The 23,581-nt window shown below is 44.9% G+C and overlaps 1 protein-coding gene across 3 annotated transcripts; it reads right to left on the reverse strand.

Annotated features, from left to right (window-relative positions):
- Positions 1-1,969: 1,969 nt before the first annotated feature.
- On the reverse strand, positions 1,970-22,189 carry LOC129820767 (sentrin-specific protease 7-like). Of its 3 annotated transcripts, none has more exons than XM_055877718.1 (23): positions 21,837-22,189; positions 20,122-20,225; positions 19,913-19,984; positions 19,568-19,683; positions 17,128-17,379; positions 16,820-16,905; positions 16,360-16,508; positions 15,818-16,211; positions 11,451-11,581; positions 10,042-10,173; positions 9,899-9,932; positions 9,447-9,668; positions 6,871-7,289; positions 6,608-6,738; positions 5,873-5,989; positions 5,665-5,784; positions 5,464-5,556; positions 5,170-5,387; positions 4,676-4,725; positions 4,524-4,567; positions 4,369-4,437; positions 4,136-4,286; positions 1,970-3,878 (listed from the first exon to the last, which is right to left on the reverse strand). In XM_055877718.1, the coding sequence occupies exons 2-23, from the start codon at positions 20,167-20,169 to the stop codon at positions 3,714-3,716; spliced, it is 3,213 nt and encodes a 1,070-aa protein (XP_055733693.1). In that variant the 5' UTR covers positions 20,170-20,225; positions 21,837-22,189; the 3' UTR covers positions 1,970-3,713. The 3 variants fall into 3 exon arrangements, with proteins under 3 accessions (XP_055733693.1, XP_055733694.1, XP_055733692.1); XM_055877719.1 differs by having other exon boundaries at positions 16,396-16,508; positions 20,107-20,225; XM_055877717.1 differs by having other exon boundaries at positions 20,107-20,225.
- Between the last annotated feature and the right edge of the window lie 1,392 nt (positions 22,190-23,581).

Here is a 23,581-nt window from a genome sequence, read left to right on the forward strand (position 1 = left end):
TACATAATAGAAAATGTAGGTTAATGACCCTTAATTCAGCTTAATAATGGGAAAGGGACAGCTAGTCAGTTGCACAACTGAATGCATTCAACCGAAATGTGTCTTTCGCATTTAAACCCAACCCTTCTGAATCAGAGAGTTGCGGGGGGGAGGGGGTTGGGGGCTGCCTTATTCAACATCATCAGCACCCAGGGAGCAGTTGTTGTTGGGGCTTAACTGCCTTGCTCATTTTTCCACCTTGAGGATTCAAACTAGCGACCATTCGGTTACTGGCCCAATACTTTTAATCGCTAGGCTACCTGCTGCCCAGTGGGGGGGACAAATTAACTTCAGCTAATCAACTTACTGTAGCACTTACTGTTGCACGCAACCACTCTGTTGTACAACAGTAACCTACTAGGCCATCACCTGTGTGTAACTTGTATAGAAAATGTTGGTTTTGGGGAGGATTTGTTCAGCATAGATAAGCTCGTTAGTTGCAATGCAATTGTTTTGGAATCTCCATTGCCAACTTGGTAGGAATTCCATCTAGCCAATCAGAGAGCAAAGTGGAGCTATTTTATATTGCTACCCATCTGATCTTATCAGGTCACCTCAGGGGCCCGCGTCTTTGAACTCTTAGTGCCAACTGGCTAAATAGTCTCCGATTGTGTCCCAGGCTGTGGGCCAAACAATTAGCTGGAGAGCCAGGACCACATGGTGACTCACTCTGTAATGCCCTGCATAGCCCCACTCACTCTGTAAATGCCCTGCGCTCTTTACCCTGTAACCCGAGATCATAGCAGGACAACTATCTGGGTAGCAATTGAGAAGCACAGCATCCTGCATGATAGCTGGCATGTGGACAGTGTTTTGGCACAAAATTACTGCCATGGATCACGGAGTTAAGTGCTACACATCTGTTGTGTATGAGACCGGTTACCCCATACAATGACCTAGCCACAGTCACTAAACTGAAAACTAGAAAAGGAATAACAAAAGCGTCATTGAATCAAATTAGTGTAGAATGTTACCTCTTTCTGACGGTTTAATGATTTTTGTTCTTTATCGTTCTAACAGAGGTTTGGAACGTTGTGGTTCTTATCTGGTTCACCCACTCTAGAGCTGCCTGGGACCATCAACAGGAGCTTTTCCCCACACTGGTCTAAACTCTAACAGAGATTTAACCAAATAGAGCCTTTCACCTTCTCAGAGAGACAATGAGACCTTGACTGGTGTCTGGACAGCCTCATGTCAACAACAATCTGGGATGGTACCAACAAAGTAGACAGTGAGGTCATAATTCCTAAGAATCTTGAGGAAGTCTATCTGCATAAGAACTAGAGGGACCTCCCAGTGAATGGGGGTGATTGGGACAGTTGGAACCCATGTAGAACTTAGAACTCAATGTCTAATCATCCTTCCAATTAGGTTTTCCTCTTACGTTCCCTTACTGACACAAACACTTACAGTAGCACTAAACAAACTAAGATTGCTACCCTTTGACCTGGAATCGCCATTCACCTCCCGGCAAGCAACAATACTATTCCTGGAGATTTATATCCACCAACCCTGGCCTCAGTCCGTCCAGAAGTGTTGTTTAAATGTGAGCGAGATCTCACACTAATCAGGAGGTTATGTAACCATCTTACAAGACAGCAGGTGATCCTGCAAAATGTTGAAGTATCATACTCCATACACACCGCATAAATCAGACCAACAACTGCTTATGGCTAGGGGTTCTTTCTGGACAAGCCAGAGTCTCTTTCCTAAATCCTACAAAATACCTTCCCCCAGCATTCCACAAAAATCTTAGGTCTCTCGGCATCCATGTATGTATGTGCATGTGTGTATGTGGAGGTTTTACCCTGAGGGTACTTCAGCCAAGCGCAGTAGACCCTCTGCTGGGTGTGGGCGAACAGTGGCGACGCAACATGTCAGAAAATTGCAGAGAATCGGCGGTAAATGAACAGAAAATGAATTGTTGTAATTCAGACTACAAATGTATTTATTACATTTTATATTCAAAACACATTCATCAAAATGTACATTTTAGAAACAAAATCCACATGTAAAAATCTAACTGACATAAGTTACAATAAAATCACCTCGGGGACAAATAGTAAAACACAGGTAAAATAATAAATGTGAGACTCTGTTCAGTCTGATCTCATGTTAAACGAGGCTATAGTGGTGGGATGTAGGGCCTATCTATAAGGTGCAGAGGGGACAGACTTTTTAAAGAGACGTTCCACTGAAAAAGTAAAGAAGAACCTGTTAAACTGTTGAATTTCAGTGGAAGGCCCCTTTAATGCCTCTGCTTAAAACAAGCACCGAAGCAGACACTCTACAGCTACTGCAGGAAGGCCTTCATATTCATCCCCGGAGAGATTTAAATCATTAATGCAACAGCCTTTGACGTTAGTGACAATTTACAGGTTGACATGAGACATCTGCATATCATTTGACTGGCCCAGCTGGCCAGTGATACAACTATAAAAGCTGAAATAATATTTTAAAATATCAGGCTGAAATGTACATTTAATGGTTGCTCAGCATGAGCAGAATCTCAAGGGCTGCGTTTCAAATTCACAAAAGAAACACCTTCCTCCACTTACCCTCGCCTTATGCCCTCGGGAGAATCCCCGTTACCATCTTGGCCTTCGGTCCAAACGATTAGCCAAACAAGGGAAGTTCAAAACGTAAGCCCCTCAGCCCTTGTTTTTAATTGAGTTTGCAAGTGTACAATTATGTTCACTTCGGGCCTGTAACGCCCCATAATTCAATTTGCGATGATTGAACATCCGCTAAGAAAACTCAGCCAAAACTTAAAACCTTAATGTCAATATGGAGAAGTCAACATATAAGTGTAAGTAAAAACGAATGAAAATAAGTTTGAAATTATGCTACTAATGCACAAACACATCTCATAAAAGTAATGATGTTTTTGTTTGGTTCGTTGTTGGAAATTGTAGAAATAAAACATTTTCCTTCTTCAGAAGTTCCAGCTACGCAGGCTAACCTTAGTTAGCTAATTAGTTTGCTAGCTATCATACAGTAGGCGTATATTAATAATTATATAGTTAATATAAGTAGACATAAAATCCTAATTGAGCACCCACAAGCCACTGGTGGCTGAAAACACAATTGTTGTGGGACAAACGAGTGACAAATTTCAGGGCAAGGGCGCTCCATTTAAAATTAATTCCTTCCTCCCTCGCCCTGCAAGTGTAAACTCGCCAGACGTCATGACCCGTCATCAGAAGTGTCCACTTAATTTGAGGGCTGAGGGGAGAGGGTGTGTCTGTTAAGTGTTTGGAATGCAGCCAAGGTGCTTACCGTGCCCGACTACATTTCCCATGGTTCCTATACTACCCACTTGTGCCCGACTACATTTCCTGTTTCCTATACTACCTATGGCCAGGATAATACCAGTATCGCGAGGATAATACCAGTATCGCCAGGATAATACTCATTAGTATCGTGTCAAAGAAACAAAACACAAAGCAGATTTAACTTCTTTAGGAAAACAGTTCTAATGTTAGAAACAAACATCATTATGTTGTCACCCAGAGACACATTTATTTATTCTCCAAGCTATAGAACACAATATTTTACATACAGCAGGTTTTTAAAGGATCAAAGTGTTAGGTCTGCTTCGTGTTTTCATTTTTGCCATGGAGAAAATATTGGGATACTGGTATCGTCACAGCCATAATACTACCCACCATGCCCTAACTGACTACATTTCCCATATTTCCTATATTCCCCACCGTACCCCTCTGGTGTCTGTACAGGTGTAGCACCAGGTCCCTGATCTCGTCTCGTTTCCTCCTCACCTGTTGCCGTGGGAACCAGCGTTCTAGGCACAGGGGGAGTTCAAAGTGCACCACAGGGTCCTAAAGGGAGAAAGGGTAGGAGAGAGAGAGAAAAGTTCTATGTAGGTGTACGTCAGTGTATGTGTTTGGTGAGTATGGTCTCATGAGAGAAACACATGAGCAACCTTGTCTGAAACCTGAAGACACAAGCTTAAGCTCCTTTGGATAACGGGGTCTTGAGTTGATCAGACATGACAAGAGTTCAATACCAGGCTGGTTACAGGTGGGAGCGTGTGAATTCCTATGCATGCATGTTCTTATTCCATCCGTACGGTTACCTGCAGGAAGCTCTCGACGTACTGCAGCAGGTAGAGGCCGCAGTCGCTGCTGTTGTCCTGTAGGGGGACCTTACAGTGGGAGCCTCGCATCTGCTTAGAACTGAACTCGCGCACAGAGCCCCGACGCAGCTCCCACTCCGACTGCAGGTACCTGGCACACAGAGATAGCTGGTACATTAAGGGTACAACACACACACACACACACACAACATTCCATTCAATAGTAGACTCACTCCCGTAAGAGTTTGAAGACGCGCTCATGGAGGGAGAACTTGAGGGAGTCCATGAGGAGAATACAGGGTCTACGGAGAGAAGAGATGTGCATTTAAACATCTAGTTAAGACCTCTTGAACACACCTTCTTTGTGTGCGTTTGGTCATCCACTCACCGTTTACAGATGGTCTCTCTGTGACAGGTCTTCTCAGTGCAGTCCTAGCGAGAAGAAGGACAGAATGTAAGAAAGACGACAGAGTGAGAGAGAAGGAAAACAACAATGTGAGAAATAGAGAACAGAGATTCCTAAAGAGAGTGATGTCTTACCAGAGGACCAGGAGGTGGCTGGAGTACTGATTCACTCTGTACCACACCATCTGAAACGAGAGAGAAAACAGCAGCAGGATCAGCAATTATCCTCCTGCTAAATCCCAGGACTTCAGCACTAGTATTTCCTAACAGCAACCCTGTTCCTATTGTAGTTGTTGCTATTGTCCTTGTGGATGTTATTGCAGCACAGTGATATAAAGAATGGAATGCATCATAAAAACCCTGTAGATGAAAGCCTCTTGAGTTCCAGCCTCATTCTGTGTTTCTGTCTGACTGCAGTTCTGAGCAGCTCTCCCCTCACGGTTCTGTCTCCATCCTACCCACAGACTACAGCCCTACTTTTCCACCCTGCGGATTTATCTAAAACATATATTAGAGTTATACTCCTAAACCTACGCACATACTCACTAATGTTTGACTATTATGTCAGTTTGACATAAAGACATGTAACATCCTGAGAGACAGGATGAGAGGACTTAAGACACACATACCTGTAACTGTCAGTTTGTCCTGGTTGTCAGCGCTAGTTGATTCAGGGGTTACTTCACTGATGCCATTTAGCTTTTTGGACCCAGAGGCCTCCTCTTCAGCTTGGGCCTCGTCTGGCTTCTCTCCCCCTGTTCCCCTCAGCGAGGCTGGGCTGCTCCCCTCCTCACACTGGGGCTCCTCCAGGCCAGGGAAGCAGATCACCACCAGGTACCAGTGGGCTCTGTCATATAAGGAAGAAAGCACTATGAGCCACACAGTTTATTTATTGTGTGTGTGTGTGTGTGTGTGTCACTCACTCCTGATTGACAGGCACAAACAGGAAGTCTTTCTTGAAGATGTCCACATGTCGTGTCCACGTCTTCACCCGCTGATGCCGCCTCCGCTGCGCTCTGGGGACAGACAACACACACACACGTCAAGAGACACACACATACAAAAACACACAGATACAAATCCATAATTGATCAACTAAAATAGACACACACACACACACTTACGAGACGCTGGTACTGTCCTCACTGGCATTGTCTCGGCGAGTGAGCTGCTTGTAGAAGAAGCTGCTGAAGACATGAGAGCGATCAGCCACATCCTGCGGAACCCTCTCCAGAAGCAGATACCTGTTGGGACAGAGACATGCACAGGTTCAAACTGCCCTCCATGTTGTTGAAACTGTCCTCCATGCACCAAACTGACGATGTCACTCACTTGAGGTAGAAGTCGATGATGACATCATTCAGAAACTGCCCGTTGTCAAGGCACTCCAGATCTTCTGTTGTCACGGCGATCCCTCCTTTGGAAGGCGGTGGAGGAAACTGGATCAACCTGAGAAGTATCAGAAAGAACATAACTAAGAGTGAAACCACATATCTACACTAACTATTGTCTATATCAGGGGTTCCCAAACGTTTTCACTCCGGCTCCTCTCCAGGACTGGGGAACATCCTCCCCCGCATCTATTTCTATGGGCAGTGCACTGTTCATGACACAAACTGTTCACACCCCTCTTGTTGGTGGAGAGTTTTGCAGGTTTAAAGCTCATTTCCTGTAATTCTACACATTTTGTCATGTCTAATGTGTATCCATGTGATAAAAAACATTAGCTGATGTGCTAGTTGATCTAGACAAGTTATAAATAGCTCTCTAAGCTATGCAATGACTAACATGGCAAGAGGAACTGATGATGCACTACCCAATTTCGAAATTGCACCTTGTGCATTCTACATTACAACTTTCAAGAGTTAGTTTAAAGCCGGACTAAGTTCCTTATTATTATTTTATGCGCCTGCCCTGCCAACCACACAGTTTGGGAAACACTACTGTACAGCAAGGGTCTCCATCTCTGGTCCTGTAGACCAATATGGTGTGCAGGCTTTCATTCAAGCCCTGCACTTACACACCTGTTTCAAAGAATCAACAAATCATGGGAGTTGTGTAGCTTGCCTGCGTGTGGGGCCCTGGTGCTTGTATCGGGTCCAGTTGGAGCCTGGCTTCGGGTCCAGGAACACAGAGTAGGCGCCTCTGGTTCTGCTGTGACACACTGTGTACACGGGTCTGGGCTGGACTGGACTCTCCTGGAGGGGGGACAAACAACAGAGGAAGTGTAATAGGTTACATGTTAATTTGATCATTCATGTAGAGCTTAGGGTTTGTTATGGTTGAGCTTGATGACATCAGTCTCCACACCCAAACAAAGTACTACCAACCTCAGCGAGGGGTAAGCTCTCTGCCTCACTCTGCTCCTCCTCCTCTGTCTGTTGCTCTGCCTGTACCTCTGTCTCTGGTGGTGTCTGTGACTCTCCCTCCACAGTGTCCAGATTTGGCCCAGGTGTGTCTCTGTCCTGGTCGGGTTCTGTGACAGGCTCGGCATTGTAATGTCCCAGTAGGGAGAGCAGCTGGTGGTCTAGTCCGGTTCTACCGATCACCGCCAGACTGTCATCCAATGACAGGAGGGGACTGTGGAGGTCCACCGCTCCGTTGATGGGAGCGTTCCCCCAGAGACATGCAGCGTCCATGTGCGGGGCGTTGTTGAGACAGATGATGTCGAGGATGGAGCGAAGTAGAGCCCCCTCCACCCCCTCCAGAGGGGAATGCAGAGTCAGCAGGAGGAAGGGACTGGCCTGGCCTATGAGCGCACACACACACACACACACACACACACACACACACACACACACACACACACACACACACACACACACACACACACACACACACACACACACACACACACATTTGAATAGCACATGGGCATACACCTGCTTGAGCAAACACCCACTTACCCACATACTAGTGTTGTCACAAGACCAGCATTTTGATACCAGGTTTAGTATCACGATACCAAAACAATAACACTGCAAAAAAAAAGCTGCCGTATTAGAATGACGATCTGTAGACTTCAATATCACACTTGAAATGTTTGACGTCCATTTTTTAATGACAGCCATGTATGCATTAATGAATCAACTATACAATCAATCTTAGCACATAACATAAATGGTCCTCATTGAATGGACTTATTTTACTCTACTGATCAACAACATTTGCATAGACGAAGCAATGTCTTCTTTTATAAAAGAGTGCGTCTTTTTAAGACCTAATGACGTCACTCACACACACGCAGTGAGAAAGACAGGAGAGATGTGAATGAACAACGTTTCTGACATTGAATAAGGTTTTTGGTAACAATCAGCTTTGAAATCAGCATATTTTGCATTATGGTTCTAGGGTAGTGAAGTGACGTTAGCTTCAGCTGTTAGTCCAGCAAGGAAAGCTAGCCTACAAAGCTGGAAGCTAGCAGTATCTTCCTGCATTGTAAAGTGTTCTAGCCTGTAATGGACATTGTTTGGTGAACAGTTTCAACATTTCTACATGCTCTGTTGCATTACTCAAGTGTGTTAACTTCTGTGCAGCCTGAGAGGGGAGATAACATGATACAGTCCAGGCTCCCAGTGGTTCCTCAGGACAGACTAGAGTCACTATGAGAGGGGAGATAACATGATACAGTCCAGACTCCCAGTGGTTCCTCAGGACAGACTAGAATCAGTATGAGAGGGGAGATAACATGATACAGTCCAGACTCCCAGTGGTTCCTCAGGACAGACTAGAGTCAGTATGAGAGGGGAGATAACATGATACAGTCCAGACTCCCAGTGGTTCTTCAGGACAGACTAGAGTCAGTATGAGAGGGGAGATAACATGATACAGTCCAGACTCCCAGTGGTTCCTCAGGACAGACTAGAGTCAATATGTGAGGGGAGATAACATGATACAGTCCAGACTCCCAGTGGTTCTTCAGGACAGACTAGAGTCAGTATGAGAGAGGAGATAACATGATACAGTCCAGACTCCCAGTGGTTCTTCAGGACAGACTAGAGTCAGTATGAGAGGGGAGATAACATGATACAGTCCAGACTCCCAGTGAGTTCAGTGGTTCATCAGGACAGACTAGAGTCAGTATGAGAGAGGAGATAACATGATACAGTCCAGACTCCCAGTGAGTTCAGTGGTTCATCAGGACAGACTAGAGTCAGTATGAGAGAGGAGATAACATGATACAGTCCAGACTCACAGTGGTTCCTCAGGACAGACTAGAGTCAGTATGAGAGGGGAGATAACATGATACAGTCCAGACTCCCAGTGGTTCCTCAGGACAGACTAGAGTCAGTATGAGAGGGGAGATAACATGATACAGTCCAGACTCCCAGTGGTTCTTCAGGACAGACTAGAGTCAGTATGAGAGAGGAGATAACATGATACAGTCCAGACTCCCAGTGGTTCCTCAGGACAGACTAGAGTCAGTATGAGAGAGGAGATAACATGATACAGTCCAGACTCCCAGTGGTTCCTCAGGACAGACTAGAGTCAGTATGAGAGGGGAGATAACATGATACAGTCCAGACTCCCAGTGGTTCCTCAGGACAGACTAGAGTCAGTATGAGAGGGGAGATAACATGATACAGTCCAGACTCCCAGTGGTTCTTCAGGACAGACTAGAGTCAGTATGAGAGGGGAGATAACATGATACAGTCCAGACTCCCAGTGAGTTCAGTGGTTCCTCAGGACAGACTAGAGTCAATATGAGAGGGGAACATGCACTGTGCACTATCAGGGGACATGGGCTACGCTGACACGCTTGATCTTTTCTCAATCAGTAGATGACGTGAGACACATTGTGACGATTCTAGTACTGAACCATTTTTTTCATGTTCTACTATCGAAAAAGTTTTGGTATACCGTGCAACACTAACACACAATTTGGTTCCAAAAGACAGGCTCTCACCAGTGGGTGGTTCTAAGGCCTGTTTGATTGACAGCTCCCTCAGGTCTTCTTGGACAGCGACTGCCTGGGCGTCTGACACATAGAGGAGGAGGAGGGCGGGGGGAGGCCCCATCTCTCCCTTGACCTCACACCCCAGCCCTCTCTCCTGTAGCTCCTCCCTGTCCCAGACGCTGTACTTCCACAGCTGACAGCGCTCCACAGTCACCATCACCTCTACCTGGCCTGAGGGGGCAGGAGACAGAGAGAAGAGAGGGGGCAACAATCCCCCCACACCACCGCCTGCCCTGGGTCACAGACAGGGCACAGATGGGCTAGCGACCGCACACGGTCATGTTCAGGTTGGACCAAGTAATAATTGAAAACGATTAACGATTCAAGTTTAAATAGAGGACCAGGACTGTATGGTCAATGGTGTGGTGAGAACACAAGCAAAGTCCAGGGGTGCTGGTTACCTTTAATTGGTATGATGATTCTGTGGTTTGTGATCTGAAAAGGACGAAAGAAAGGGCCCCATGTCACATAACCACTGTATTGCATGCCTATTCTAGAATATACTGCACCCATTCTCCAGTTGGAGCAGTGTGCAGAACCTTACCATGAGGTTTCCGCTGGCCTCCCCTCGGACCCCCCCACAGTGCAGGGCAGAGAAGGGTAGTGCCATACCCTCAGAGTCCTCAGTGCTGGGGAAATTGGCCACCCCAAACCCTGTCACCACCACAGGCATCACCTGGAACACACACACACAGATGAGTAACACACACATTGATGAGCAACACACACACATGTTGATGAATGACACACACAAACACACGTGTGCATGCATGCAAGCACACAACAAACATGCTTTCTGATAACGAGGACACAAGAGAATCCGGATAAGCAATGAGGCATAGAAGGGGTACGTGTGAGAGACTTATAGGTTATAGGATAGGTTTAAATGATGTGTGTTCACTTGTATGTAATGCAGCAGAAGGCACTTGTCTTGTCCTCCTATGTTTTGGCTGACTGCAGTACGTGGGAGCTACAGTATCCCCACTCTGGCCTATAAAGCCTGACAGGCAGCAGATGGTGGTTCTGCCCCCTAGGGCCAGTCTAATCATGAAACACCCTCCCTTTTCCCACCTCCTGCCTCTACCCGGATCCCTCTGTGAGCAGCCCTTTGTGACATCACCCGTATCTATTTGCTTTCTTTTATGACATATTTTAACCTAGTCAGCCCTTTGTGACATCCCATCCCTCTGTGCTTCTCTTTATGATATCATCCAGGTCAGGTTAAGCCCTTTGTGATGTCACAGAATCTTCCCAGTTCCCAACCCTTTGTGACATCATCCATTGTGAGCTCCCCCTGTTCTGCCCTTTGTGATGTCATCCATACATGCAGTAAAGAGGTCAATGGAACACAGACCGTGGGGGAAAGAACGGCATTGGTGCACAAAGTGGATATTCGTCAAATATGTCATGATTTCTGTGTTCTAAAAGGTGATTACTAAAATCTGATTTGGATATATTTGGCTATGTTCGCTGCATAATATTAATAAAAATGTTTTTTTCGGGGTTAGAAAAAATCTATATCCTAACTCCTGTTCATATAAGCTGGTAGCATAGCTAGCCATATAGAAATTGGTGGTGGTACTTTAAGATGTTTTTAAGTGTAATACAGTTGATTGGCGATGGTAACAGAACATGTATTGGGGTTAACCTCCATACAAGCATTATACACAGATTTTTACCCCAAAATAGTGTGAAATGCACATATAAGCAATAGCCTAAATGTAGCCTAGGTTCATTTTGATGGTGGCAATGAGGACATTCTTAATCTTTCCCCCCCGGAGGGACACCTGAGTGGCATTGCCATGGAATTTCCATTGTTTTGGTAGAATTCGATTGATCTCTTTGCTGCATCTACTGTGAGACCCCTATTCTGTCCTTTGTGTTGTCATCCATTGCGAGATCCCCCTATTCTGTCCTTTATGATGCCATATGTAAGAAGTAGTTTTTGCAAACCTGAAAGTCTGTCTCTTCCATCACGTTGTCTTCTTGAGCATGGTTTCTCTGGGACTCACACTCACTAGTCTGTGGCCAAAGGACTGAACTGTGGGACGGGGTGACTACCTCCTCATCACTGGAGAGAACGACTAGAACACACACATTAAGCAAGTTGCAGTGAAATACTGTATATATCAGCCTAATTATAATCTCTCTCACACGATGACCGTAGTGTAATGCACTGTGAAGTAAAGACGGGGACAGCAGTAATCCTGCTATGTTGAGGGGGGCAGTAACCATAGCAATGCCAGTGTTGTAAGGCACAGCTTGTGCTACTTCAGACACATACAGACATGTACTGTACACAAACAAATTAAAACGTTAAATAGGCAATACTGGCAGATACAGATACACACACAGAAACTCCACTCAACACACACTGGGCATACTGACACAGACAGTCACAAGCATGGACCCAGCGGTCAGTGTTACAGACAGACAGTATGTGTGCTTGTGTGTGAGGGGGCTGACATGCTGACCACACCGCTCGCGTCGCGTGCTCGAGCTTTGCAAAATAAATGTACACATACATGTTATTCAATCACTGCAACCACACTGCTCGCAAGCGTCTGCGTAGCCTGGCGCTAAAATAGAACGTGGTTCTATTTGTGACGCTATGCCCAGCAAATTACGGACTCCTCTTTAAATCTGCGTATTCCTCCAAAGCTCAGTTGTCCTGAGTCTGCACAACTCTGCCAGGACCTAGGATCAAGAGAGACACTCAAGTGTTTTAGTACTATATCTCTTGACACAATGAGGAAAATAATCATGGCCTCTAAACCTTCAAGACATACTGGACCCTTTTCCAACTAAACTACTGAAAGAGCTGCTTCCTGTGCTTGTCCCTCCTATGTTGAACATAATAAATGGCTCTCTATCAACCGGATGTGTACCAAACTCACTAAAAGTGTACCAAACTTACCAAACTCACTAAAGCCTCTCTTGAAAAAGCCAAACCTTGACCCAGAAAATATAAAAAACTATCGGCCTATATCGAATCTTCCATTCCTCTCAAAAAAATTTGAAAAAGCTGTTGCGCAGCAACTCACTGCCTTCCTGAAGACAAACAAAGTATACGAAATGCTTCAGTCTGGTTTTAGACCCTATCATAGCATTGAGACTGCACTTGTGAAGGTGGTAAATTACCTTTTAATGGCGTCAGACCGAGACTCTGCATCTGTCCTCGTGCTCCTAGACCTTAGTGCTGCTTTTGATACCATCGATCACCACATTCTTTTGGAGAGATTGGAAACTCAAATTGGTCTACACGGACAAGTTCTGGCCTGGTTTAGATTTTATCTGTTGGAAAGATATCAATTTGTCTCTGAGAATGGTTTGTCCTCTGACACATCAACTTTAAATTTCGGTGATCTTCAAGGTTCCGTTTTAGGACCACTATTGTTTTCACTATATATTTTACCTCTTGGGGATGTCATTCGAAAACATAATGTTAACTTTCACTGCTATGCGGATGACACACAGCTGTACATTTCAATGAAACATGGTGAAGCGCCAAAATTGCCCTCGCTGGGAGCCTGTGTTTCAGACATAAGGAAGTGAATGGCTGCAAACGTTCTACTTTTAAACTCGGACAAAACAGAGATGCTTGTTCTAGGTCCCAAGAAACAAAGAGATCTTCTGTTGAATCTGACAATTAATCTTGATGGTTGTCGTCTCAAAGTCGTCTCAAATAAAACTGTGAAGGACCTCGGCGTTACTCTGGACCCTGATCTCTCTTTTGACGAACATATCAAGACTGTTTCAAGGACAGCTTTTTTCCATCTATGTAACATTGCAAAAATCTGAAACTTTCTGTCCAAAAATTATGCAGAAAAATTAATTCATGCTTTTGTTACTTCTAGGTTAGACTCCTGCAATGCTCTACTTTCCGGCTACCCGGATAAAGCACTAAATAAACTTCAGTTAGTGCTAAATACGGCTGCTAGAATCCTGACTAGAACCAAAAAATGTGATCATATTATTCCAGTGCTAGCCTCCCTACACTGGCTTCCTGTTAAGGCAAGGACTGATTTCAAGGTTTTACTGCTAACCTACAAAGCATTACATGGGCTTGCTCCTACCTATCTTTACGATTTGGTCCTGCCGTACATACCTACACGTACGCTACGGTCACAAGACGCAGGCCTCCTAATTGTCCCTAGAATTTCTAAGCAAACAGCTGGAGGCAGGGCTTTTTCCTATAGAGCTCTATTTTTATGGAATGGTCTGCCTACCCATGTGAGATACGCAGACTCGGTCTCAACCTTTAAGTCTTTAATGAAGACTAATTTCTTCAGTGGGTCATATGATTGAGTGTAGTCTGGCCAAGGAGTGTGAAGGTGAACGGAAAGGCTCTGGAACAACGAACCGCCCTTGCTGTCTCTGCCTGGCCGGTTCCCCTCTCTCCACTGGGATTCTCTGCCTCTAACCCTATTACAGGGGCTGACTGGCTTACTGGTTGTCTTCCATGCCGTCCCTAGGAGGTGTGCGTCACTTGAGTGGGTTGAGTCACTGACGTGATCTTCCTGTCTGGGTTGGCGCACCCCTTGGGTTGTGCCGTGGCGGAGATCTTTGTGGGCTATACTCTGCCTTGTCTCAGGATGGTAAGTTGGTGGTTGAAGATTTCCCTCTAGTGGTGTGGGGGCTGTGCTTTGGCAAAGTGAGTGGGGTTATATCCTGCCTGTTTGGGGGTGTCATCGGATGGGGCCACAGTGTCTCCTGACCCCTACTGTCTCAGCCTCCAGTATTTATGCTGCAGTAGTTTATGTGTCGGGGGCTAGGGTCAGTCTGTTATATCTGGAGCACTTCTCCTGTCTTATCCGGTGTCCTGTGTGAATTTAAGTATGCTCTCTCTAATTCTCTCTTTCTCTCTCTCGGGAGGACCTGAGCCCTAGGACCATGCCTCAGGACTACCTGGCATGATGACTCCTTGCTGTCCCCTGTCCACCTGGCTGTGCTGCTGCTCCAGCTTCAACTGTTCTGCCTGCGGCTATGGTACCATGACCTGTTCACCGGACGTGCTACCTGTCCCAGACCTGCTGTTTTCAACTCTCTAGAGACAGCAGGAACGGTAGAGATACTCTTAATGATCGGCTATGAAAAGCCAACTGACATTTACTCCTGAGGTGCTGACTTGTTGCACCCTCGACAACTACTGTGATTATTATTATTTGACCATGCTGGTCAGTTATGAACATTTGAACATCTTTGCCATGTTCTGTTATAATCTCCACCCGCCACAGCCAGAAGAGGACTGGCCACCCCTCATAGCCTGGTTCCTCTCTAGGTTTCTTCCTAGGTTTTGGCCTTTCTACAGAGTTTTTCCTAGCTACCGTGCTTCTACACCTGCATTGCTTGCTGTTTGGGGTTTTAGACTAGGTTTCTGTACAGCATTTTGAGATATCAGCTGATGTAAGAAGGGCTATATAAATAAATTTGATTTGACGCGCTACAAGTCCCGCCTTTCCCATCTCCTCATTGGTCTTTAGGAGCATATACCCACGTGGGTGATTGAAAGATAAACTGAGGTCCACACTCCAGTTCAGTTGGTGGTGGTAACGCACCTTAAAGTTGGTTGCCGACAACCATATAAAGTCCACAGAAGAAGAAGCCTGAAGGAGGAGAGATTACTAAAAACAAATTCGGTTTACCGTTTTATATGTGGATTAATTGTCAGAGTAGAGGACCTTGTGCATTTCAGGTAAAAGAACAACCTAATGTTATAATTCCACAACAAATTAGCTAGCAACAGCAAGCTAGCTGGATAAATTGCCATAAATGTTTAATGCTTTTCGACCAGTCCCCAAATGAATATAGTTGGTTCATGACCAGACAACTCGGATGTTGATGTTGTCCACCCACACCAGACGCCATCAGGAAACGCAGGTTTAAATATCTGAACCAACTAGATTCATATGGGGACAGGTCGAAAAGCATTAAACATTTATGGCAATTTAGCTAACCTTCTTCTTTGGACTATATGGAGGTCGGCAACCAACTTTAAGGTGCTTAATATTTTAGCGACAGGCTACGCAGACGCTCGCGAGCAGTGTGGGTGCAATGATTGAATAACGTGTATGTGTACATTTATTTTCCAACGTGAGGAGCATGGTCAGCATGTTAGGGTCGGTGCTTGTAGGCAGAGAAATAGACTATATTATGATGACGCCATTCCAGGAAGGGAAGGGTGGGGGATCTGTGTGTTGGTTTATTTGTGTGTGTTTGTTTCAATGAGAGAGTCAGGAGAAACACACACACACACACACACACACACACACAGATATGCAGTGTACAATATAATAGCCTATACGTAGCTCTATACTCACTGGGTTCAACAGGCCTGAGTTTGGGCGTCCTATCCTGGCTGGAGGACAGGCACATCCTCAGGGTTTCTCTCCTCTCCTTAACCCCTCCACAGCTGGGGTTAGAGGGGCTGGCAACTTCCCTGTCTTCCCCCACAGTGACTACCATCAGGGTCCTGTCAAAGTTTGAGGGGTCCACCTCTACTTCTATGGATGCTACATTAGTGTCTATGCCCCCCGTGCCCTCCAAACAAAGCTGTCCTCCCTTGCCTCTGGCCTCCCTGGAGAGGCGCAGCACGCTCCCTCTGGAGCTCCTGGAGGCGTCTGTGGTCAAGCCCTCCGCCACTTCATCATTCATCCCTCCATCCTTCACCCGTTCATTACTGTAGAGCCCAGACTCCCTCCTCCGACTCTCCCTCTAGAAACAAGGAGAGATAAGGTGTTACTTTAGCCCCAGGGCAGGTTGTCTCATGGTTTGGTTAGCAGCTTGCAGGTTCTTGGCTTCAGCCTTAAAGTCAGTCAACTTCAATGTCAGTATTTAAGTAACTTCTACCCGAAGACTCTACCTCAACATGTGTGGATTCGCTTGAACCTGAATCTACCTTCCTAGTCCTGGTGGATTGTGGATAAGGCTTTTCCTGGTGCATGTCCCCCTCGGTAAAGGTCACCTCCTCCAGGGGTTCCCGTGAACTGTGCCTCCCTGACACACTACTGTCTGCAGAGGAGAGAGACGGTGAAACAATAAACGTGTTACTACTCTCCAGAAAGTAGTGCAGCAGCTATGGGAAAACAAATGACCGTAACATAGAATTAAATAAAACTTTGCCTGTGTGTGTTAGTAAGAGATGAAAAGCACATTCAGCAGGTCTTTGTTTTACAGCTCTATAAAAGTAAAAGAGTTTGTTAATTTACAGCAGGATTGAGGCCAGGAATACTGCAGATCCTTTCCAATAAGGAAAACCCTCAGAGAGGGGGAGATAGGGAACGCAGTAGCAGGGGAGTGTGTGTGTGTGATGGCAGACTCACTGCATCTCTGGTCTTTGATGTTTCCCTCTCCTGTTAAAAGTTCCTTCACCTCCTCGTCTTCCTCTGACCCCCCTCTGTGGTGTGACCTAAACAAGAGAGAAAGAAAAAGTCACAGAAAAACAATTATTCCACTGCATGCTAACCTTGTGCTGTGTTTTAACTCTTAAATCGCTCATTGGCATCCTAAAAGGGAAGACATGTTCCCTACACTTAAGACTCCACAGTAATCATCTACAGAAATGAATCTGCATAGAGCGTCCACTCTCCAACAGCCAAGCTGAATTCAGCAACATTTAACCAAGCATTACCTCCTTTCCTTGCGGGTCGGGGTCGAGGTGGGAGTGGGGTGGTCATGGGGTCTCTTTCTGTGTCCTGTAAAATCTCTACAATCCTCCCTCCCTTCTCTGCTGCTCTGAGACACCCTCCTTTGCCCGCTCCCCATCCGTGACTCTCTCTTCCTCTCTTCAATTCCTGTCATCTTGCTACGCATCTTCCTGTCCAGGTAGGCCTGCCCAGGTTCCGTCTTCAGGACGTCCCTGAGGACCAACTGGAGCTGCGTGCTGAAGGAAGGAACAGAACCAGTCAGAACCTTTAGATCCCTACGACCCATATGTGTCATCGTGACCCCATCTGACAAGCATTTGTTAAATGACTTAAATGTAATATCTTGATGGCCATTCTGGGTCATCTCTTTTAAAGTTAACCAATAGGGAAACGACACGTGAGACTATAGGGGGGAGGGGCAGACAGATGGAATGGGGTTGATAGGACCAGGCAGTGTGTATGTGTGATAAAGATAAGCACTGCTGCAGCAGCTATAGCTCAACAGTATCAGTAGTGGGGTACACTGGGCATGTCAGCTTCACTGCATTCACAAAGTATTCAGACACCTTGACTTTTTCCACATTTTGTTACGTTACAGCCTTATTCTAAAATGGATTAAATAAAACATGTAGTACCCATAACGACATAGTGAAAACAGGTTTTTAGAAATGATTGCAAATGTTTTTTTCAATTATAATAATTAAGACCTTATTTACTTACAGTCAAAAGTTGACACACCTACTCATTCCAGGGTTTCTGTATTTTTTTACTATTTTCTACATTGTAGAATAATAGTGAAAACATCAACACTATGATATAACACATATGGAATCATGTAGTAACCCAAAAAGTGTTCCACAAATCTAAATATGTTATATTTGAGATTCTTCAAAGTAGCCACCCTTTGCCTTGATGACAGCTTTGCACACTCTTGGCATTCTGTCAACCAGCTTCATGAGGTAGTCACCTGTGTTAGGTTCTAATTGTCAGAGTAAATAACTCACGGACACTAGAGAAGCTTAACCAAGTTTAATTCTTCCCAAAGGTTCGATACAGCTGGATTCAGACAAAAGACATTTCACACAAGCACTGATATTTAACTCTTTCTCCTAGGCTGTCTCCTAGGCTGAGTCTCCTCAGGTGAATCATGGTGGTGGCAGCATCATGCTGTGGGGATGTTTTTCAGCGGCAGGGACAGGAAGACTAGTGAGGATCGAGGGAAAGATGAACAGAGCAAAGAGATCCTTGATGAAAACCTGCCCCAGAGCGCTCAGGACCCAAGACTGGGGGCAAAGGGTCACCTTCCAACAGGACAACGACCCTAAGCTCACAGCCAAGACAACACATTAGTGGTTTTGGGACAAGTATCTAAATGTCCTTGAGTGGCCCAGGCAGAACCCGGACTTGAACCGGATCAAACATCTCTGGAGTGACCTGAAAAAAGCTGTGCAGCGACACTCCCCATCCAACCTGACAGAGCTTGAGAGGATCTGCAGAGAAGAATGGGAGAAACTCCTCAAATACAGGTGTACCAAGCTTGTAGCGTCATACCCAAGAAGACTCGAGGCTGTAATCGCTGCCAAAGGTGCTTCAACAATGTACTGAGTAAAGGGTCTGAATACTTATGCAAATGTGATATTTGCATTTTTTTTTATAAATTTGCACAAGTTTCTAAAAACCTGTTTTTGCTTTGTCATTATGGGGTATTGTGTATACATGGGTGAGGGGAGGGGGACTATTTACTCAATTTTATAATAAGGCTGTAACATAACAAAATGTCGAAAAAGTCAAGGGGTCTGAACACTTTCCGAAGGCACTGTACCTCTGAGAAAAGTGATAAGGGAAAGAGCGCCATCTGGTGAATGTTCAGAAAACTGCACTCAGTGACACAGTGGATTAATTCGTCCTTACCGTGCAAATGGACTGAATACATTCACAGATAAAGACAAAGGCTGTCTCAAAGGTAAACTATGCAGAAATTGCGCCGCCATTTCCTGGTTGCTAAAATTCTAATTTCAGTTTGTGACAAAACAAACAAGTATGGTGTAGAAAATCATTGTACCATCTAAACGATGTGAAATATATTTTCCGTAACCAAAAATATTGTATTTTCAGCTGTTTGAAGCTGGTGTACAAAACCGAAAGTAAGACGCAAAAACTAAACTTCAGAACAGGAAGCATAGAAATGGCGCACAAAGAACAAATCTACTGCTTCTTACAGTTTATTTCAATGACAAATCTATAACATATTTCTATGTGAATTTGGTCAGGTCGCCCAAAAAGTGACATATTGCAGCTTTAATAAGTGACCGTGTTATGGAGCAACATCATCTATGAACCGTCAACAAGTCTAACCTAACCAGACTAATTAGGTTTGCTTCCTAACATAACTCCATCTGTGGCTCCATAAATACTGCTCCTCACCAGTCCATTTCCCCTTGGGCTAAAGCCGCTTGGCCGTGATCCAAAGAGATGGATCCATTCTGCTGACAAGACCTTTGGAGTTTGATTCTGTTTCCAGCAATCTGGGTCCAGTGAATCTGTTGGAGAAATGGAGGTAGAGGTACTGACCCACTACCCAGATCACAATAACAAAACCTCAGGGAACAAGGTTAAAGGCGCAATCTGCTATTTAATTACTTTTCTATAATTTTAATATTTGGGTGTATTGTACACTTCGTAGGGAGGCCACAGGGGTAAAAAGAAAAGTTTCTGGTTGCACGTTCAAGAGGAGAAAGAGAAAGGTGACCTGTAGAGAATAACATTTACCTGTGACTCTTCATTCCCACATCTCAACTCTGAAGAAAGAAGGATCTTGGGAATTTTTAGTGGACTTCCCATCTTAAAAGCAGAATGGGGTACTGTTAAAATGCTCACTGTTGTTGATTATAGTAATTGCATAGTGGCTGAGAAAAAGACTAGGAATCCCAATGGACTAATATAGCCAGGCAGGCCAGACATACTTGAGAGTTATCCACCTTGTCAACGGCCAGTGAAATGGTTAGTGCTCTCTTATGGTCCATCATGACCAGGCTCTGGTGCTTTAGGGCTTGACCTCAGGCCACTCCTTCTCCAGGGCCTCCTGTGACCAATACAGACAGCGATGGTGACACAGCAAACAAGCTCTGCAGCAGACACACATGGTATGTACATACATTCACTTTCATACCTGTCAGTTTACAAGCGCACAATCACACATACACTACATGACCAAAAGTATGTGGACACCTGCTAGCTGAACATCTCATTCCAAAATCATTAGCATTAATATGGAGTTGATCCCCCCCTTTGCTGCTATAACAGCCTCCACTGTTCTGGGAAGACTTTCCAATAGACGTTGGAACAACGCTGTGTGGACTTGCTTCCATTCAGCCACAAGAGCATTGGTGAGGTCGGGCACTGATGTTGGGCGATTAGGTCTAGCTCGCAGACGGCGTTCCAATTCATCCCAAAGGTGTTCGATGGGGTTGAGGTCAGGGCTCTGTGCAGGCCAGTCAAGTTTTTCCACACCATTCTCGCCAAACCAATTCTGTATGGACCTCGCTTTGTGCACGGGAACACTGTCATGCTGAAACAGGAAAGGGCCTTCCCCAAACTGTTGCCACAAAGTTGGAAGCACAGAATCGTCTAGACTGTCATTGTATGCTGTAGCGTTAATATTTCCCTTCAATGGAACCAAGAGGCCTAGCCCAAACCATAAAAAACAGCCACAGACCATTATTCCTCCTCCACAAAACTGGCATTATGCATTGGGGCAGGTGGCGTTCTCCTGGCATCCGCCAAACCCAGATTTGTCTGTCGGACTGCCAAATGGTGAAGCGTGTAGCGTTTCCACTGCTACGGAGTCCAATGGTTGCAAACTTTACACCACTTCAGCAGATGCTTGGCATTGCGCATGGTGATCTTAGGCTTGTGTGAGGCTGCTCGGCCATGGAAACCCATTTCATGAAGCTCCCGTCTAACAGTTATTGTGGTCACTTTGCTTCCAGAGGCAGTTTGGAACTCGGTAGGCAGTGTTGCAACCTAGGACAACTTACAGTTGACCGAGGCAGCTTTAGCAGGGCAGAAATTTGACAAACTGATTTGTTGGAAAGGTGGCATCCTATGACGTGCCACGTTGAAAGGCCATTATATTGTCAATGTTTGTCTATGGAGATTCCATGGATGCGTGCTCGATTTTATACACCTGTCAGCAACCGGTATGGCTGAAATAGCCAAATCCACTAATTTGAAGGGGTGTCCACATACTTTTGTAGATATAGTGTACATTGGTGACTAGCATCACTAGATACATGCAAGAACTATTATTTTATTCTGTACTTTGAACTTAATGCTTTTGCCAGGAAAAATAAAACCATTGTTTATAAGCTTGTAATAGCGACACATGAATAGCAGCATCTTGTCACGCGTGGTGCTGGTGCACATTTATTTTCTGAATTTGCATGCTATGCTACTAGCAATTTCTAGCTAGCCCTCAGGTCGGTAATCATTTGCATTTCACTGAAGATAAATACTGCTCATGCAATGGTTCTCTTCGTGTGTGCCCTTTGACATTCTACAATATCATCCAGCTATGCACAGACACGCTACCTAATAAAACCTGGCAAAAACCACTGAAATTTAGCCAGCAAGCGAGCTAATTTAGCTAGCTCACTAGCAGACATCAACTTTTGTTCCCGATTCTCATACTTACTCAATAATACAGCGAGTTAGTGCAACATACACAAACGTGACCAAAGAGCGAGGATAATGGAAATGTAAACAGCTACCGCACACTCCAAATCATCTCGCTGATTAACTGGAACGCCTATAAATTCATAAATAGCTACACGTTACGTTGTTCGCACAGGTTGTAGATGTTTTCACGCTTTTCCTGGACAGAAGAACATCCTGGTGTTTCCGGAAGTGCACGATCTAGCCGCTTTAGCGCCTATAGAGAGAAATAATAATGGCATATTTTTTGCAGGCACTTAAACCAAAGATTTTTATAAGTAACCCAAGATAGACCACAGCCTGTCATTTCCAATGGGACAAAATTAATCAGAGTGGGCAGAACAAGCAAGGTGGGCAGAGCCAAGCACGAGCTAGCGAGAGCCTATTAGTGCGTTCTAGCATATATTTGCATATTTCCGTTAGGAAACGCCTACTCTGTAAAGTACGGATGTGCAATAACTCAATTTGCCCTTGCAGTCCTTCCAAACAACACAATCTTTTAAAAAATTGGCAAAGGGTAAAGTCTACAAAACGTAGTCCACTCTGTTCGTAACATATTTTAGTTTTGGAAACAGAAAACTGTACTGAGATCAAATGATTAATCGATTACAAAATTAGCAGAATGTCGGCCAAAATCTATCTTGCCCCACTGCCGGCCACTGTGCTTCCTCTCACCACCATTTTTGGTAGTAAGTGGAAACGCCAAACAAATATCTGTCTCATTGTTCTATCTGTGCTTAAACGCCGCCATAAGGCTGAAGATATGTCTAGAGCCTCGTATGTGTTCTTTTGTCTTGACAGTCCCAAATCTATTCACTCCCAATTAGATAAGACACTGTTTAACTTTATATGGAAAAATAAACCTCACTAATGTGTTGGACTTCACTACTTTTAATCAAGTCTTAAAGATTTAATGGATAAAGTGTTACTTTAAGGACTCAAACAGCTTTTGGTTTACAGTACCAAATCTTAATTTCAATGAATTTGGTGGCTCAAGTTTCCTTTTGCAATGTCCAGCAGGTGAAATATTTCCTGTTAAAACTGGCTGATCAGATGAGATTTGGATCTCCCTGTGCTGAAAAGTGGGGAGATTGCAGTGAGAGATGGAGAAGGCAGAGATGTCAGCCCAGGCATTTGTGAAGGTGCACAGCTCAAATAATCTGACAGAAGAGGGACAACGTGGGAGAGAGAGGGTCAGAGGAGAACCATCTCTCTCCTGGATCAGAGAGAGATGGTGGGGAATGCATTGATTGCCCCTTTTACATTGGCTGAGATGAAGAGAGCATTAGCTAAAGCTGGGGTAAAATCTCCTGGGAAAGATGTGATGTGTTACATCATGATGGCTCATCTCAGTGACACTGCAATGGGGAAAGTATTGGGCTTTTACAATTTGGTGTGGCAGGAAGGGAAACTGCCTGGAAGTTGGAAGCAGGCGGTAGTGGTGCCGATACGTAAACCAGGGAAAGACCCTACTAGTCCTTCAAGCTATAGGCCGATAGCGTTGACATCTCACATATGTAAACTTATGGAAAGGATGATTATGAAAAGGCTGACTTACTTTCTGGAGAGTAGAGGACTAATGTCACCAGATCAAAGTGGGTTCAGGAAAGGCAGGGGAACGATGGATCCTGCACTGTGCCTTGAGTCAGTCATACAGAAGTCACAGGCAAATAAGGAGGTGGTGGTAGCCGTTTTCTTTGATGTAGAGAAGGCTTATGATGTGAT

Source organism: Salvelinus fontinalis, chromosome 23, assembly GCF_029448725.1.
Source record: "Salvelinus fontinalis isolate EN_2023a chromosome 23, ASM2944872v1, whole genome shotgun sequence".
Classification (NCBI taxonomy): Eukaryota; Metazoa; Chordata; class Actinopteri; order Salmoniformes; family Salmonidae; genus Salvelinus; species Salvelinus fontinalis.

What these genes read in the sequence shown, in the direction of transcription:
- LOC129820767 (XM_055877717.1), bottom strand. Translation starts at nt 20,169, where the DNA reads ATGATGGACCATAAGAGAGCACTAACCATTTCACTGGCCGTTGACAAG. An exon ending in GAGGACAGTACCAGCGTCTC is followed by an intron (nt 5,557 to 5,664) that starts GTAAGTGTGTGT and finishes GTCTGTCCCCAG; the next exon opens with AGCGCAGCGGAGGCGGCATC. An exon ending in ACGTCGAGAGCTTCCTGCAG is followed by an intron (nt 3,879 to 4,135) that starts GTAACCGTACGG and finishes TTCTCCCTTTAG; the next exon opens with GACCCTGTGGTGCACTTTGA.